The sequence below is a fragment of the Triticum aestivum genome, chromosome 1A (genome assembly GCF_018294505.1).
Source record: "Triticum aestivum cultivar Chinese Spring chromosome 1A, IWGSC CS RefSeq v2.1, whole genome shotgun sequence".
In the NCBI taxonomy this organism is placed as follows: Eukaryota; Viridiplantae; Streptophyta; class Magnoliopsida; order Poales; family Poaceae; genus Triticum; species Triticum aestivum.
This window is the reverse complement of record NC_057794.1, coordinates 528860972-528877786: the sequence shown is the minus strand read 5'-3', so window position 1 is coordinate 528877786 and position 16815 is coordinate 528860972. Positions and strand designations below refer to the sequence as shown.

At 46.4% G+C, this 16815-nt stretch overlaps 2 protein-coding genes across 2 annotated transcripts in view; both read right to left on the bottom strand.

Moving 5' to 3' along the window:
* Positions 1-12881: 12881 nt before the first annotated feature.
* On the bottom strand, positions 12882-14068 carry LOC123063276 (uncharacterized). Its single transcript, XM_044487019.1, has one exon. It carries the CDS (start codon positions 13805-13807, stop codon positions 13232-13234), a length of 576 nt encoding a protein of 191 aa, XP_044342954.1. The 5' UTR covers positions 13808-14068; the 3' UTR covers positions 12882-13231.
* Positions 14069-15013: 945 nt separating this feature from the next.
* Positions 15014-16815, bottom strand: part of LOC123063266 (ras-related protein Rab7) — a 4150-nt gene continuing 2348 nt past the window's right edge. The window contains exons 4-7 of the mRNA XM_044487010.1: positions 16089-16235; positions 15931-16011; positions 15691-15836; positions 15014-15429 (exon numbers count right to left, since the gene is read on the bottom strand). Of these exons, the coding sequence (XP_044342945.1) occupies positions 15363-15429; positions 15691-15836; positions 15931-16011; positions 16089-16235 (441 nt within the window). The 3' untranslated portion in view covers positions 15014-15362. The remainder of the gene's footprint in view (positions 15430-15690; positions 15837-15930; positions 16012-16088; positions 16236-16815) is intronic.

Genomic DNA, 16815 nt, shown 5'->3' with positions numbered 1-16815 from the left:
GAGCCTATGTCTTAAGCATAGGGGACGACCTTCGTCCTTTCTCTCTATTCTGCCGTGGTCGAGCTTTAAGTCTTAACTTCATACCTTACAACTCAGGCAAGAACTCCTTCTTTGACTGATCCATCTTGAACACCTTCAAGATCATGTCAAGGTATGTGCTCATTTGAAAGTACCATTAAGCATTTTGATCTATCCTTATAGATCTTGATGCTCAATGTTCAAGTAGCTTAATCCAGGCTTTCATTGAAAAACACTTTTCAAATAACCCTATATGCTTTCTAGAAATTCTACGTCATTTCTGATCAACAATATGTCAACAACATATACTCATCAGAAATTCTATAGTGCTCCCACTCACTTCTTTGGAAATACAAGTTTCTCATAAACTTTGTATACACCCAAAATCTTTGATCATCTCATCAAAGCATACATTCCAACTCCGAGATGCTTACTCCAGTCCTTAGAAGGATTGCTGGAGCTTTGCATACTCATTAGCATCTTTCAGTATTGACAAAACCTTCCGGTTGTATCACATACAACCTTTCCTCAAGAAAATCGTCGAGGAAACAATGCTTTGACATCCTATCTACAAGATTTCACAAATAATGCAGTAGTTGCTAATATAATTCCAACAGACTCTTAGCATCGCTACGAGTGAGAAAGTCTCATCGTAGTCAACTCCTTGAACTTGTCGGAAAACATCTTAACGACAAGTCGAGCTTTCTTAATGGTGATACTTACCATCATTGTCCGTCTTCCTTTTAAAATCCATCTGTACTCAACAGCCTCACGACCATCGAGCCGTTCTGCCAAAGTCTACACTTTGTTTTCATACATGGATCGTCTCTCGGATTTTTATGGCCTCGAGCCATTCATCGGAATCCGGGCCCACCGTCGCTTCTCCATAGCTCGTAGGTTCATTGTTGTCTAGCAACATGACTTCCAAGACAGTAATACGTACCACTCTAAAGTAGTACGCATCTTTTTCATCCCACGAGGTTTGGCAGTGACTTGATCTGAAGTTTCATGATCACTGTCATAAGCTTCCACTTCAATTGGTGTAGGTGCCACAGGAACAACTTCCTGTGCCCTGCCACACACTAGTTGAAGAGACGGTTCAATAACCTCATCAAGTCTCCACCATCCTCCCACTCAATTCTTTTGAGAGAAACTTTTCCTCGGGAAAGGACCCGATTCTAGAAACAATCCCTTATTGCTTTCGGATCTGAGACAGGAGGTATACCCAACTGTTTTGGGTGTCCTATGAAGATGCATTTATCCGCTTTGGGTTCGAGCTTATCAGCCTGAAACTTTTTCACATAAGCGTCACAGCCCCAAACTTTAAAGAAATGACAGCTTAGGTTTCTCTAAACCATAGTTCATATGGTGTCATCTCATCGGAATTACGTGGTGCCCTATTTAAAGTGAATGTGGTTGTCTCTAATGCCTAACCCATAAACTATCATGGTAATTCGATAAGAGACATCATGGTATGCATCATATCCAATAGGGTGCAGTTATGATGTTCGGACACACCGTCACACTATGGTGTTCCAGGCTGTATTAGTTGTGAAACAATTTCCACAATGTCTTAATTCTGTGCCAAACTCGTAATTCAGATATTCATCTCTATGATCATATCATAGATATTTTATCCTCTTGTCACGACGATCTTTCAACTTCACCCTGAAATTACTTGAACCTTTCAATAATTCAGACTCGTGATTTATCAAGTAAATGTACTCAACATCTACTCAAATCATCTGTGAAGTAAGAACATAACGATATCCACTACACGCCTCAGCGCTCATTGGACTGCACACATCAAAATGTATTACTTCCAACAAGTTGCTTTCCAGTTCCATTTTACTGAAACCGAGGCTTTCAGTCATCTTGCCCATGTTGTATGATTTGCATGTCTCAAGTGATTCAAAAATCAAGTGAGTCCAAACGGTCCATTTGCATGGAGTTTCTTCATGCATAAACACCAATAGACATGGTTCGCATGTCTCAAACTTTTCAAAAACGAGTGAGCCCAAAGATCCATCAACATGGAGCTTCTTCATGCGTTTTATACTGATAAGACTTAAGTGGCAGTGCCACAAGTAGGTGGTACTATCATTACTATCTTATATCTTTTGGCATGAACATGTGTATCACTACGATCGAGATTCAATAAACCATTCATTTTAGGTGCAAGACCATTGAAGGTATTATTCAAATAAACAGAGTAACCATTATTCTCCTTAAATGAATAACCGTATCGCGATAGACATAATTCAATCATGTCTATGCTCAATGTAAACACCAAATAACAATTATTTAGGTTTAACACCAATCTCGATGGTAGAGGGAGCGTGCGATGCTTAATCATATCAACATTGGAAACACTTCCAACACATATCGTCAGCTCACCTTTAGCTAGTCTCCGTTTATTCCGTAGCTTTTATTTCGAGTTACTAACACTTAGCAACCGAACCGGTATCTAATACCCTGGTGCTACTAGGAGTACTAGTAAAGTACACATCAACACAATGTATATCCAATATACTTCTATCGACCTTGCCAGCCTTCTCATCGACCAAGTATCTAGGGTAATTTTGCTCCAGTGGCTGTTCCCCTTATTACAGAAGCACTTAGTCTCGGGTTTGGGTTCAACCTTGGGTTTCTTCACTAGAGCAGCAGCTGAATTGCCGTTTCATGAAGTATCCCTTCTTGCCCTTGCCCTTCTTGAAACTAGTGGTTTCACCAACCATCAACAATTGATGCTCCTTCTTGATTTCTACTTTCGCGGTGTCAAACATCGCGAGTATTTCAAGGATCATCATATATGTCCCTGATATATTATAGTTCATCATGAAGCTCTAGCAGCTTGGTGGTAATGACTTCGGAGAAACATCACTATCTCATATGGAAGATCAACTCCCACTTGATTCAAATGATTGTTGTACTCAGACAATCTGAGCACAAGCTCAACAATTGAGCTTTTCTCCCTTAGTTTGCAGGTTAAGAAAATCGTCGGAGGTCTTATACCTCTTGACGTGGGCACGAGCCTGAAATCCCAATTTCAGCCCTCGAAACATCTCATATCTTTCGCGACGTTTCAAAAAAAAACCGTCTTCGGTGCCTCTACTCTAAACCGTTTAACTGAACTATCACGTAGTTATCAAAATGTGTATGTCAGATGTTCGCAACATCCACAGACAACGTTCGAGGTTCAGCACACTGAGCGGTGCATTAAGGACACAAGCCTTCTATGAAGCAATGAGGACAATCCTCAGTTTACGGACCTAGTCCGCATAATTGCTACTATCATCTTTCAACTAAATTTTCTCTAGGAACATATCTAAACAGTAGAACTGAAGCGCGAGCTACGACATAATTTGCATAATCCTTTTTGACTATGTTCAGGATAATTAAGTTCATCTTATGAACTCCCACTCAGATAGACATCCCTCTAGTCATCTAAGTGATTACATGATCCGAGTCAACTAGGTCGTGTCCGATCATCACGTGAGACGGACTAGTCAACATCGGTGAATATCTTCATGTTGATCGTATCTACCATACGACTCATGCTCGACCTTTCGGTCTCTTGAGTTCCGAGGCCATGTCTATACACATGCTAGGCTCATCAAGTCAACCTAAGTGTTTGCATGTGTAAATCTGTCTTACACCCGTTGTATGTGAACGTAAGAATCTAACACACCCGATCATCACGTGGTGCTTCGAAACAACGAACTGTCGCAACGGTGCACAGTTAGGGGGAACACTTTCTTGAAATTATTATGAGGGATCATATTATTTACTACCGTCGTTCTAAGCAAATAAGATGTATAAACATGATAAACATCACATGCAATCAAATAGTGACATGATATGGCCAATATCATATTGCTCCTTTTGATCTCCATCTTCGGGGCTCCATGATCATCATCGTCACCGGCATGACACCATGATCTCCATCATCATGTCTTCATGAATTTGTCTCGCCAACTATTACTTCTACTACTACAGCTAACGGTTAGCAATAAAGTAAAGTAATTACATGACGTTTATATTGACACACAGGTCATAAATAAATAAAGACAACTCCTATGGCTCCTGCCGGTTGTCATACTCATCGACATGCAAGTCGTGATTCCTATTACAAGAACATGATCAATCTCATACATCACATATATCATTCATCACATCCTTTGGCCATATCACATCACATAGCATACCCTGCAAAAACAAGTTAGACGTCCTCTAATTGTTGTTTGCATGTTTTACGTGGCTGCTATGGGTTTCTAGCAAGAACGTTTCTTACCTACGCAAAACCACAACGTGATATGCCAATTGCTATTTACCCTTCATAAGGACCCTGTTCATCGAATCCGATCCGACTAAAGTGGGAGAGACAGACACCCGCCAGCCACCTTATGCAACTAGTGCATGTTTGTCGGTGGAACCGGTCTCACGTAAGCGTACATGTAAGGTTGGTCCGGGCCGCTTCATCCCACAATGCCGCCGAATCAAGATAAGACTAGTAACGGCAAGCATATTGAACAAAATCAACGCCCACAACTACTTTGTGTTCTACTCGTGCATAGAATCTACACAATAGACCTAGCTCATGATGCCACTGTTGGGGAACGTAGCAGAAATTCAAAATTTTCCTACGTGTCACCAAGATCTATCTATGGAGAAACCAGCAACGAGGGGAAGGAGAGTGCATCTACATACCCTTGTAGATCGCTAAGCGGAAGCGTTCAAGTGAACGGGGTTGATGGAGTCGTACTCGTCGTGATTCCAAATCACCGATGATCCTAGTGCCGAACGGACGGCACCTCCGTGTTCAACACACGTACAGCCCGGTGACGTCTCCCATGCCTTGATCCAGCAAGGGGAGAGGGAGAGGTTGAGGAAGACTCCATCCAGCAGCAGCACAACGGCGTGGTGATGATGGAGGAGCGTGGCAATCCTGCAGGGCTTCGCGAAGCACCACGGGAGAGGAGAAGAACTTGGGAGAGGGGAGGGCTGCACCAAAGGCATAGGTTTGAAGTCCTCCATCTCCCCACTATATATAGGAGGGCCAAGGAGGGGGCGCCGGCCCTAGGAGATCCAATCTCCTAGGGGGGCGGCGGCCAAGGGAGGAGTCCCTCCCCCCCAAGGCACCTAGGAGGTGCCTTCCCCTTGTGGGACTCTTCCCTTAGGGTTTCCCCTCACACTAGGCGCATGGGCCCTAGGGGAAAGTGGCACCCCAGCCCACTTTGGGCTGGATCCCTTCCCACTTCAGCCCATGGGACCCTCCGGGATAGGTGGCCCCACCCGGTGGACCCCCGCGACCCTTCCGGTGGTCCCAGTACAATACCGATAACCCCAAAACTTGTCCCGATGGCCGAAATAGGACTTCCTATATATAAATCTTTACCTCCGGACCATTTCGGAACTCCTCGTGACGTCCGGGATCTCATCCGGGACTCCGAACAACATTCGGTAACCACATACAAACTTCCTTTATAACCCTAGCGTCATCGAACCTTAAGTGTGTAGACCCTACGGTTTCGGGAACCATGCAGACATGACCGAGACGTTCTCCAGTCAATAACCAACAGCGGGATCTGGATACCCATGTTGGCTCCCACATGTTCCATGATGATCTCATCGGATGAACCACGATGTCAAGGACTTAATCAATCCCGTATACAATTCCCTTTGTCTATCGGTACGATACTTGCCCGAGATTCGATCGTCGGTATCCCGATACCTTGTTCAATCTCATTACCGGCAAGTCTCTTTACTCGTTCCGTAACACATCATCCCGTGATCAACTCCTTGATCACATTGTGCACATTATGATGATGTCCTACCGAGTGGGCCCAGAGATACCTCTCCGTCACACGGAGTGACAAATCCCAGTATCGATTCGTGCCAACCCAACAGACACTTTCAAAGATACCCGTAGTGTACCTTTATAGCCACCCAGTTACGTTGTGACGTTTGGCACACCCAAAGCACTCCTACGGTATCCGGGAGTTGCACAATCTCATGGTCCAAGGAAATGATACTTGACATTAGAAAAGCTTCAGCATACGAACTACACGATCTTTGCTATGCTTAGGATTGGGTCTTGTCCATCACATCATTCTCCTAATGATGTGATCCCGTTATCAACGACATCCAATGTCCATGGTCAGGAAATCGTAACCATCTATTGATCAACAAACTAGTCAACTAGAGGCTTACTAGGGACATGGTGTTGTCTATGTATCCACACATGTATCTGAGTTTCCTATCAATACAATTCTAGCATGGATAATAAACGATTATCATGAACAAGGAAATATAATAATAACCAATTTATAATTGCCTCTAGGGCATATTTCCAACAGTGATCGGTAAGTACCATACAACTTTCTACGAGATTTCTTTTCGGCCTTCTTGTGTCGAGAAGCATTGCACACCGGACAGCTGGTTTTTTCCGCGTGCTCCTTCCGATAAATGATGCAATCGTTGATGCATGCATGGTATCTAATGTGTGGCAGATAAAGAGGGCACACAATCTTCTTGGCCTCATCCACACTAGTAGGACATAGATTCCTCGCTGGAAGAACCTTCCTTAGGTACTGGAGAAGCTCATCGAGGCTTATGTCGGTTAGCCTTCGTCTTTAGAACTTCGAGTGTGAAACTCAAGCGGGTCACCTTAGAATCGCAACCATCATACAATGGTGTGTTCGAGTCTACCTCAAGTTGCTCCAGCTTGGCCCTCTCTAGAAGCAGCTTTGTCGGTACCCGTCTTCTTGCGAAGTAGGTCTCAAACATGCAGGTCCCGCACAATTGAACTTAGTAGCGACGAAGGCTATGGCATGTCCACATCTTCTCAGCCTCCATGTCCGGCCTCTTCTCTGACGCCATGTCCGGCCTCTTCTCCGCCGCCATGTCCGGCCCCTTCTCCGCAGCCATTATCGGTCATCTCTTCATCTGGCCCCGTGTCGTCATTGGCTGCCCCGTCGGTGTCCTCATCATCATCATCTTCGATTATCCACCGAGTATAGCCATCCATGAAACCGTTCATGAACAGGCGCGCCTTCAAATGGCCATCCTCATAGGGGTCGAGCCAAACTCCTCCTTTGCATCTTCGACACGGACATAAAATCACTCTCCAATTATTTTCATTCATGTCCTGCACCGCCACTCACAACCACCTTCCCACCATCGTTCCACTGACCATCATGATTGCCTGTGCGGTAATAATAAGCAAATTTATTATAAAAATGCATGCATCAAAGTCATACAAAAATTCAGCATGACCTTCCCTAAAAATAGGATATATAGAGTTTGCCCGAAATTCGCCGAAACGAAAATAAATCGACATTTCGGCAAAACATAGGCAACTCAAGCACAATTCAGCGGCAACTCATGCCACACACACAATTTCCATCATATCGCCCGATTAGGTCATATCGCACACACACACACACATGTATTTCCATTCTTGCAAAAGCATAAATTTTTACTCACCTATATCGAGATAGAGATCGAGCACGGTGATGAGGTCGATTAGTGTCGCCACACACCTAGCGAGTGATCAAAAGTGGACAAAGATTACTTCTTGACATGGCTAGATCTATTTAGGGTGGTAGATAGGTCACTTCATTAAATGGGTAGGTCTACCTAGCTAGTTGGGGAAGGAGATGGCTCTAACTAGTGGAGGGGGAGGAAAAGTGGGGAAAAGAGAAAGAAGTTGCATTAATGGAGGTGGTGTAGTTAGCAAGGGGCATTAAAGAGAGAGAAAGAGAGGTAGAAGAAAGAGAGTAATGGGGGAGAAGAAGTAGTGAGGAAGAAGCAAAGTGTGGGGAGAGGAGGTGGGAGGGAAAAGTGAAGGAAGAGAGGATGGGGAAGGGGGAGAGAGGTAGAAAAGGTGGTTGTTGCGCCTTAGCAGCAGCACGGGTAGGGAAAGCATGTTGCTGGTAAAAAGATAGCAGTAGCGCGGTCCTGCCGGACGCGCTGCTGCTAAGTAGGGCCTACCGTGTGGCACTGTACAAACTTAGTTGTAGTTGTGTCCCTGGAAAATGCGCTACTACTATATTCTTAGCAGTAGCGCGGCAAACTGGAACTACGCTATTACTGTACCTAGCCTATCGGCTCAGGTGTGGTCCTAATAGCCGTAGTGCGTTTGTACGGAGCCGCGCTACTGCTAAGCAGGTAGCAGTAGTGCCTTTGGGTAGCATGCACTACTATTATGTAGGAGTAGCGCCTTGAGTAGACCCGCGCTACTGATAAGACTCCACGTATAAGGCTTTCCCTAGTAGTGTGTCCATGTTGTTGAAATATATCGTCCGCCTGTCTCTATGAGTTCAGACTTTTGGATGAGTTTGCTGGAGCATGAATTCAATATGGTATCTGAGCCAGGAGGTCTTGAGTTCAAGACCCTACCAATTTAGTATTTAGAAATATTATGTGGCCTACATAAACCCACGTCTAAGGACTAAATAAGTTTATACATGAGAAGAGATGTTGAAATATATTGTCTACCTCTCTCCATCAGTTCGGATTTTTGGATGAGTAGGCTGGAGCATGAATTCAATACATGTTAGGCATGTGGACATCGTTGATCACCAGATCAAACATGTCCTTGTTCTCCCTTAACAGGCTCGATGCAGTAGCAGCTTGGTTGGTGGTTGCTACTGTTATATCATAAGATACAACAAGCAAGCAGGTGCTCTTATATTAGTTTACAATTGTTGAAGCTTTTTTTGCGAAAGTAGAATTGTTGAAACTTGAAAGCACAGGATACATAACAACTAACATATACTCCCTCCGTCTCAAAATAAGTGTCTTAAATTTGTACTAGTTTTACTAAAAGTTGTACCAGACTTGAGACACTTATTTTGAGACGGAGGGAGTAGTAAGTAACATCCAATGACTGGTAAGTGAAACTAGAATTGAATGGTTTCAGGTAATGTGACTAACAACAGAATGAAGTTTCTTACTATAAATTACAAGGAATGAAATGCAAGCATGCACTGACCATGATACCAGCAGCGACGTAGTAGGACCTCCAGAACCTTGAGGCATAGGGGGTCATCATCGACGACGAGGACCCGCATGCCGATGGGGAACTTGCCCAACTCCATCAAACCCATCGTCCTGGACTCCATCATCAAGCAACAGAGGCAGGCAAAGGGAAAAGATGACGATGAGGAGGAAGAAGCAGCCAAACCACCTATAGGTTGTTTGCCAACATTCTCTGGGTATTTGCCAAGGGTACAGCATGTGAAACTCATTATTTTTCTGAAGGTTGTTTGCAGGATCCGTACAGCACCAATAGATATTCTTATTCCGAGCCAACCCGTAACGCATTCTATGAATGGTCTAAATTTTAGTGCTTCGAGGTGGCAGTCAGTTATCTCTTCTGTTCAACCCTCTTATGAGTTTCGTCCTCAGGTTAATCCTATTACCTCTCTGATGGTTGTCCATTGTTGTGACCTGATTCCCATGGAGGAGCACTTCAGTTGTTTGCAAAATGCCCAATTGCAGTCTTTGTGTTCACCGGATGGAAGAACACATGTTGATAAACGGCTAGGTCAAAAAGGTTCTAAGGAATTGAGTGCTCTGATATCTTGTTGATCATTCTGCGGTGTATTAACGACCTCCTAGCAGAAATTATGTTCAATGAGATTGCGCTAAGCTTGCTATACATTGCAAGGAATTTGGCATTGCAGGAGAGGTGTTCGGCAGGTATGTTTTTCCTATTGCTTTAGTGGAGCACCAACCATGTACTTTTGGGCGACTTATCTTCTTGGTTCTTACTAGGCTGAGTGATTGGGGAATAGCTATACAAGGGACTATTCATAATATGCCTATGTCAATGCACTGGAACATTTTGTGTCAAAAGGTTCAAAAGAAGCGCTTGTACTACAATCAGCTTACACCTTGAAAATTGCATAAGGATCCTCTGAGGTCAATTATGGTGCTTGTGATCTTTCAGACAACACAATGAAGATTTTTGTTCACTAAGAAGCCATTACATGAAGGTAAACAGTGGCTTTTCATACTATGTGAATGTTCTATTATTACTGCTCTTGCACTACGGTATTCCTATCTTGCGACTATGGATGCACATCTATTTCAGAGCATGCAGAGAATGGGTGCCCCGGGCACGGAAAGTTCGAGCATTATTTTTCTTTAGTCAATGCAACTTGAGCCATATGCGCTAGTCTGCTGCATTATCTTCTCAGTGCAGTCCTCTTATGAACTATCTGAGCATCGTGTACTGGAGCGTGCTGCTGTTTGTCATATTTCTGGGTGTGACAAATTGCATGGGGCAGATTAGATTATGAGCATGTTAGTGATATGGAATTTTTTGAGTGAAGAGGAATTTAAGGAGAATGGCCGTGTGGAGACTCATATTCAGGAGCAACGCACTGGTGTGCGAATAGCTGGTTCAGCTAAAGGGTTGACTGGATTGAAATCTAGGGATGTCTGGTGTCATATATTGTCAGTCGTGTATTCTGTGAGCTTCCAGAACTTGATGTGTATAGAGCTAGGCCCTACGAACTTATGTTATATCTAGATCAAAAATGGACATCTCGAACACGTAGCTTGCTGGTTATAAAAGTTGGTGCTATCTGATGTGGCTCAGTTCAGATTATCTTCTCACTGATGTTGTTCACTACCGGAATCGCACCCTATGCCGACGGCCGTCGGCATAGCCCTGAATGGCCGTCGGGACAGGCCTATGCCGACGGCCCCCGTCGGCATAGGGCCGTCGGCAACATATTCGTCGGCGTAGCCAGGAATGCCGTCGGCACAGAAAGGCCGTCGGCATATGCCCTATCCCGACGGTGTCCGTACAGGCCGTCGGCAACGTTATCGCCTAACGGTGGCCGCCGTCAAGTGCTGACCAACGCTTGCTCGCCACGTGGCAGGTCTATGCCGACAGTCTAGCCGTCGGCATAGTTTCAACCTAAGCCGACGGCCAGCCCGTCGGCATAGACCTGCCACGTGGCAGCCACTGGGAGCTCCTGGAGCAGGCCTATGCCGACGGCTTAGTTTGAAACTATGCCGACGGCTAGGCCATCGGCATATACCTGCCACATGCCTTGCCGTCGGCATAGTTTCTGTCTGTTTTTTCTTTCTTTTTTCTGTTTTGTTTCAGCTCAATTCATTTGAATATATACAGCACACAACAAATATATGCATCACATAACAGCTGACCCAGCAGCACCACACAACAAATTCATCATCACACATCATAAGAAGCATCGCAAAGCATAAACATATAAGTATCATCACCACCAAGCATAAGAATCTCACAAACAACAATAAGAAACATCACAAGCATATAAGTATCATCACCACCAAGACCGCCACAATGTGACCCAAAGGCTTAAGCGCCAGGACGTCGAGCACCACGGAGGTCGTCACCGCCAAGACCGCCGAAGTCCAAGTCGTCACTGCTAGCGGCGGCGCTACCGGCAAGACCGCCTCCTCCTCCGCCTCCGTGGATCGGAGTGGTCGGGCTCCGTGTCTCCAGAGTGCTGCGAAGACCACCGCCAACGGTAGATGCACCTGTTCCCTGCATGTTGAAAAGACATATGCACGGGATCTATGACTGTGTTGAAAGGCATGACATGCTTTGGGTGAATAGATTGGGGATGAACTAACCGGCGAGGGGCCAGCGTTCTGTGCCACAAACTCCTCAAAGCTCATCAGCACTGGTTGTGCTGGAGGGCATTGTGCTGTAGGGAACTGAGGATCGATGACGTGGCGTAGGGCGGGGATCAATGACGTGGCAAAAACCATGGGCCAGGCCTATGCCGACGGCCTAGCCGTCGGCATAGAAATGCCACCCCACGGGACCGGCGAACGACGCGGATCGATGACATGGCGGCGCGGCGGATCGATGACGTCGGCGTAGCTATGCCGACGGCCACCGTTAGCCCGTCGGCGTAGCCTGACGCCGTCAAACTGCCGTCGCCGCCCGGGTAGACGGGCCCACGTGATATGCCGACGGCCTGCTCTATGCCGACGGCCCCCGTCGATATATTCGGAGAAACGCCGACGGCTTATCTATGCCGACGGCCCCCGTCGGCATAGATGGTTATACGCCGACGGCCTTTCTACGCCGATGGCTTTAGTTGGGCCGTCGGGGTATGCCCATATATGCCGACGGGGCCGTCGGCATAGATATGGCCGTCGGCAACTGCCTAAATTCTGGTAGTGGTTGATATGCTGGAATCTGACCTACGCCGCTACCAACTAGGTGTGTCTTGGGATCCTGGAGGGCTTGCATTGTTGTTGATAAGGAAGTTGACTCGATGGAAGGTCTTTCAAGGAGGGAGGTGCGCCATGATCTTGATTGCCCGTTGTCTTGTCACCTTATTCCTAGCTTCTACACTTCAGTCGTCAACAATTATATGATGATGGAGGTGATCAGCAAGAGAGCACATGCCATGGGTGTTATAGTGCCATCTACCTGCTCCGATCAAGAACATTCTCAAGGAGGGAAGGGTGTCATCCCTGTCGCAGCCCGCTTCGCGCAAGGCTTCGTTGACCATAAGTACTACATCGACTTCAACAATGACTACTTCCTCGACGGTTCCTTCGGTTGGGTCGCCATCGTCCACGACTACTACCCCCATGTTGTTAAAGCCATCTCCGCCTTCGGCTACCACTGCGACTTTGAGCTAGTCAAGGACCATCGAGTGCAATGGGACCCGAACAGTTTTTGGTGGAGCCGGCTTGGGGTCAAGCCAAATTTCAGGAAGGGAGGGATGTTAGGAGCCATGGATTTGGCCCGTCCAAGGCCATCGCTGCAACTACTTAAGCGAGGCGCACAGAAGGAGAGGGTATCCGGTATTCCAGTGGATCACGGCAAGAACGGCGGCGGCTACAAACTCCTTCCCCTTCCTCGAGTTCTTCCTCTGTATCTTCAGTTCATGTAATCTGTGCTACACTTGCTACAATTCCTAAGAGAAAGAGAGAGATCGTGAGTAATACAACAGTGCCCTAACAGTTATCATGCTCCTTGCCGAGTCGAGACAAGAAAACCTACTACGTATTCCATCTGTGCGTTTAGATCACTACTATGTTTAGATCACTAAAGTAATGATCTAAATGCTCTTATATTTCTTTATGTAGGGAGTACTATACATCATCTGATTCTTCCCCGAATGATTCTTCCCTGGAATTGGGAAGAAGGAGAAGCATGGCGTGCACAAGGCAGAAAATACGCACAATCCTACATTCTGCCGCTGAGCACGGCGGCGGAGATGGAGTGGACAGCCCGGACGAGCTCGGCGGACACGAGGAGCACCGTGGCCGGCACGCTGAGCAGCACCAGCGCCACGACCCCCGCGCCGAGCCCCGGCCGCGCGCGCACCAGCAGCGCGAACAGGATGCCGAGCGCCTCGCGCACGCCCGCGACGTACAGCCCGTGGTGCCGCCGCTCCAGCTCCGTCCACTCGCCCGGGGGCACGAAGACGTCCACGCCGCCCTCCTCCTCCTCCTCCTCCGGCTCTTCCACTTCCTCGTCCTCCACCTCGCGGATGCGCCGCCGCAGCGCGGCCATGCCCTCGTCCACCATCCGGCCGTCCCACGGCGAGCCCGCGGGCTCCCACTCGCCGCCGCCCCCAGACGCGCGGCAGAGGACCACTCTGCTCCCAACTGCGCGACGACGACGAGCGCCGAACCGAACCGTCGCCGTGGCGGCGACGACGCGAGATGGTGACCGGAGGCCGCGCCGGTCGGAGAGCGCGCGCGGTGCGCTGCTCCAAGCGCCGTGGGCTCTTCCTGCCGCCGCCGGCGCCATGCGCATTGCTGCCAAAATAAAATACGACGGATGGCCCGTACGTACGTCCCGAGCAGGCCACGGCGGCAACGATCGAGAGCGTGGGCGCGCGCGGGAAGCTCGACGCAGAGGTGTTACGTTGCTTGTGCTCGGCGTCGGGGTCGCGTGCTGGTTTATATACCGGCGAAGGAAGGCACCAAAGGGTGGCGTGGAGTGGCGGGGCGGGGAGGCGTGCGCTGTGGTGGCGGAATTTCCCGTGGCAGAGCCTTAGCTATGCTGGCCGTAGGGCGGGGGGAAAACGTGCGGGGAATGGGTTGCTTGGCTTGGGCGGGAAGAACACGCGCAGGGCGGCGTCGCGTCGGCAATTCCTTGGGGTTTTCCTCTCTTTCGGCCGCGCGGTTTCGGCTGTGGCGTGTGCGGGCCGCGTCGCGTCCGCCCCTCCCCTGTTGGCGCACTTCAGCTGCTCGGCACCTGGTGACTGTTTCACGGTCCCGCTGTCAGGCGGAAGCTTCCTCCCGACAAGCCTTTTTCTCCACGGCGCAACGGACGACGGGATTATCCGACGGGGTATTGCCCAACAATTCCATCGTAGAATCGCTCCGTCTGAGTTCGGGAAGGATGCATGAACCGATGAAACGGATGGAAAATTTGTGACACGTTTTGGAGGAAACAAACGTGTTTACTGTTTACAATGACACTTTCTGTGCCACATGTTTCTTTCACATGAAGAAATGGTTGCATGACACAAATGTCTTGTGTACATACTGTGCTCCAGAAAATACATAGAAACAACTCGGCGTCGTCTCGAAAAAACTTATAATATTCGTGATTAGTACTAATATGTACCAAAATAGTACAAGAGTGGCCTACAAAACGTATTATATTTTGATACGGAGGGAGGAGGGAGTAGCATTTTTTCTGTATTCGCCATATGATTTGCCAAATGGAGCAGATGATGAATTCCCGGCATGATTTGGAGAAACCAACGCGAAAGGAATATTTTAATGAGATATATACATAGGATGATAGGAACTAGCTAGAAACAACTTTTGTTTTAGTTGAGCTACAAACAACCGTGCTCGAGAAAATACATGGAAACAACTCGGAAAAAATGATGATGATCAAAGAACGATTCCAGTGGACAGTTCCAGCAATTATGATATCCATGATTACGAGTAATTTATTTTTCCTACAACCCTTCCTGGCAAATAGGCATGATTAAAGATAAAGACCTGGAACCGGAAACCCAACAGTTCAAATTGAGGAACACCACCTAGAGAATGTATTTCCAGGATGGGCCGTCGTACAAGACCAGATTTAAGCTTCTTTCACACAAAACCATAATGAAGCAACTGTAGTTTACACTTCACTTATTTCGCCTTACTGTATTCACAAGATATGACGCTATTCATGATAAAACTACACAAACGTCCACAGATTGACAGCTCGGAACAGACGCATCAATCATTCCTTGGGCACTTACGAGGTGATTGAAAAAGGTCACGAATGAAATACGGGTCCACAAGTCACCATGGAAATACAGTAATGTCAAAGGAATAGCTGACAGTTGTGGCCTCAGGTTCTAACAGCATCCTGATGATCCTTGACCCCGGTTGCCACCCACCACGTCCACGGTGTCCGGCATATACCTTCAACAGCGTAGCATTTCCATAAGATCACAAAGTGAAGCATAAAAGCAAATTAAAATATATACACGCTAGTCCTACAACTATCTGAACATAAACCACGGGAACGAATCAATCAGCACCAAAGGCAACTAAATGAACTATTGACACTTCAATATTACATCTAGCCTTCCTTTCTGTATTACTATATGATATATTCACTTGCAGCGAATGCAGTTCAACTTCATCAAAGATAATAAAGAGAGTAAGAGATATTGTGCTTACAGTTCTTCCTCTGGCTCGTTCTTCAGAGCGTTCTTTACTATACATTGGAAAGCTTCCTCCACGTTGATTCCATCCTTGGCAGAAGTCTCAAAGTATGGGATGTTCCCTTTAGAGGCACACCATGCCTTCGCCTTTTTCTCAGAAACCTAAATGGAAGCAGTTTACGTATCCCTAAGAATCCATCGGAGAGCAACTATTTACTGAGAAAAGGCAAAGCATAAAGTGAATATAGGTAATTACCACACGACTGTTCCCGCCATCTACATCAACTTTGTTACCCAGCAGAACAAAAGGGAAGTTATCAGGATCTGATGGGCTAGCCTGTCAAAGTAAACACCTGAAGTGAGACAGGCATAACATGATTCTGGACTGTTAATGAATTATGAAAAATAATTCACCTGAATTAGAAACTCTTCACGCCAGTTGTTCAGATTATCAAATGATTTCATCGAGTTAACATCATAAACTAGAACACAACAATCTGCTCCGCGGTAGAATGCAACACCAAGACTTTGAAACCTCTCCTGACCGGCAGTATCCCATATCTACACAGAAACATATGTTAATCCACACACACAAAAAATCTGTCTAAGCATCATATATAAGCAGTCATAATAGAATATGGTAGTGAAAAATATACAGAATCACAGATACCAGAAAACCTCAAGAAACAGATTTCTCATGCATCCATTAGCAACGCACTTTAACAGAATCATTCAGAAAACAAAGAGCCGCTAAGAAATTGTCTGACATTTCAAATAGCAGGAGTTAACATGAAAAATGTAAAGTTTGCTAGTTCGTAGGGGTTAAGAACATATGATGAGTAAAGAGCAGGGATGGGGCAAAACCACTTTAACAGAACCATTCGGAAAAAAAAAAGGGAAACGCTAGGAAACAGCTTGATATTTAAAATAGATGGGATTAACAAGAATGCACCACTTGCTAATTTGTAGGGGCTAATAGCATAGGTTGAGTGAAGAGCTGGTATGGGGCAAGCCTGCTTTAACAAAATCATTGAAAAACAAAGGAGCTGCTAGGAAACGGTTTGGCATTTAGGATAGTTGAAACTAACATGAAGAATGCACCGCTTGCTAATTTGCTAGGGGTTAATAGCATAGGTTGAAT

Excerpts from the sequence above, each read along its gene's own strand:
- LOC123063276 (XM_044487019.1), bottom strand. The coding sequence starts at position 13,807 with ATGCGCATGGCGCCGGCGGCGGCAGGAAGAGCCCACGGCGCTTGGAGC.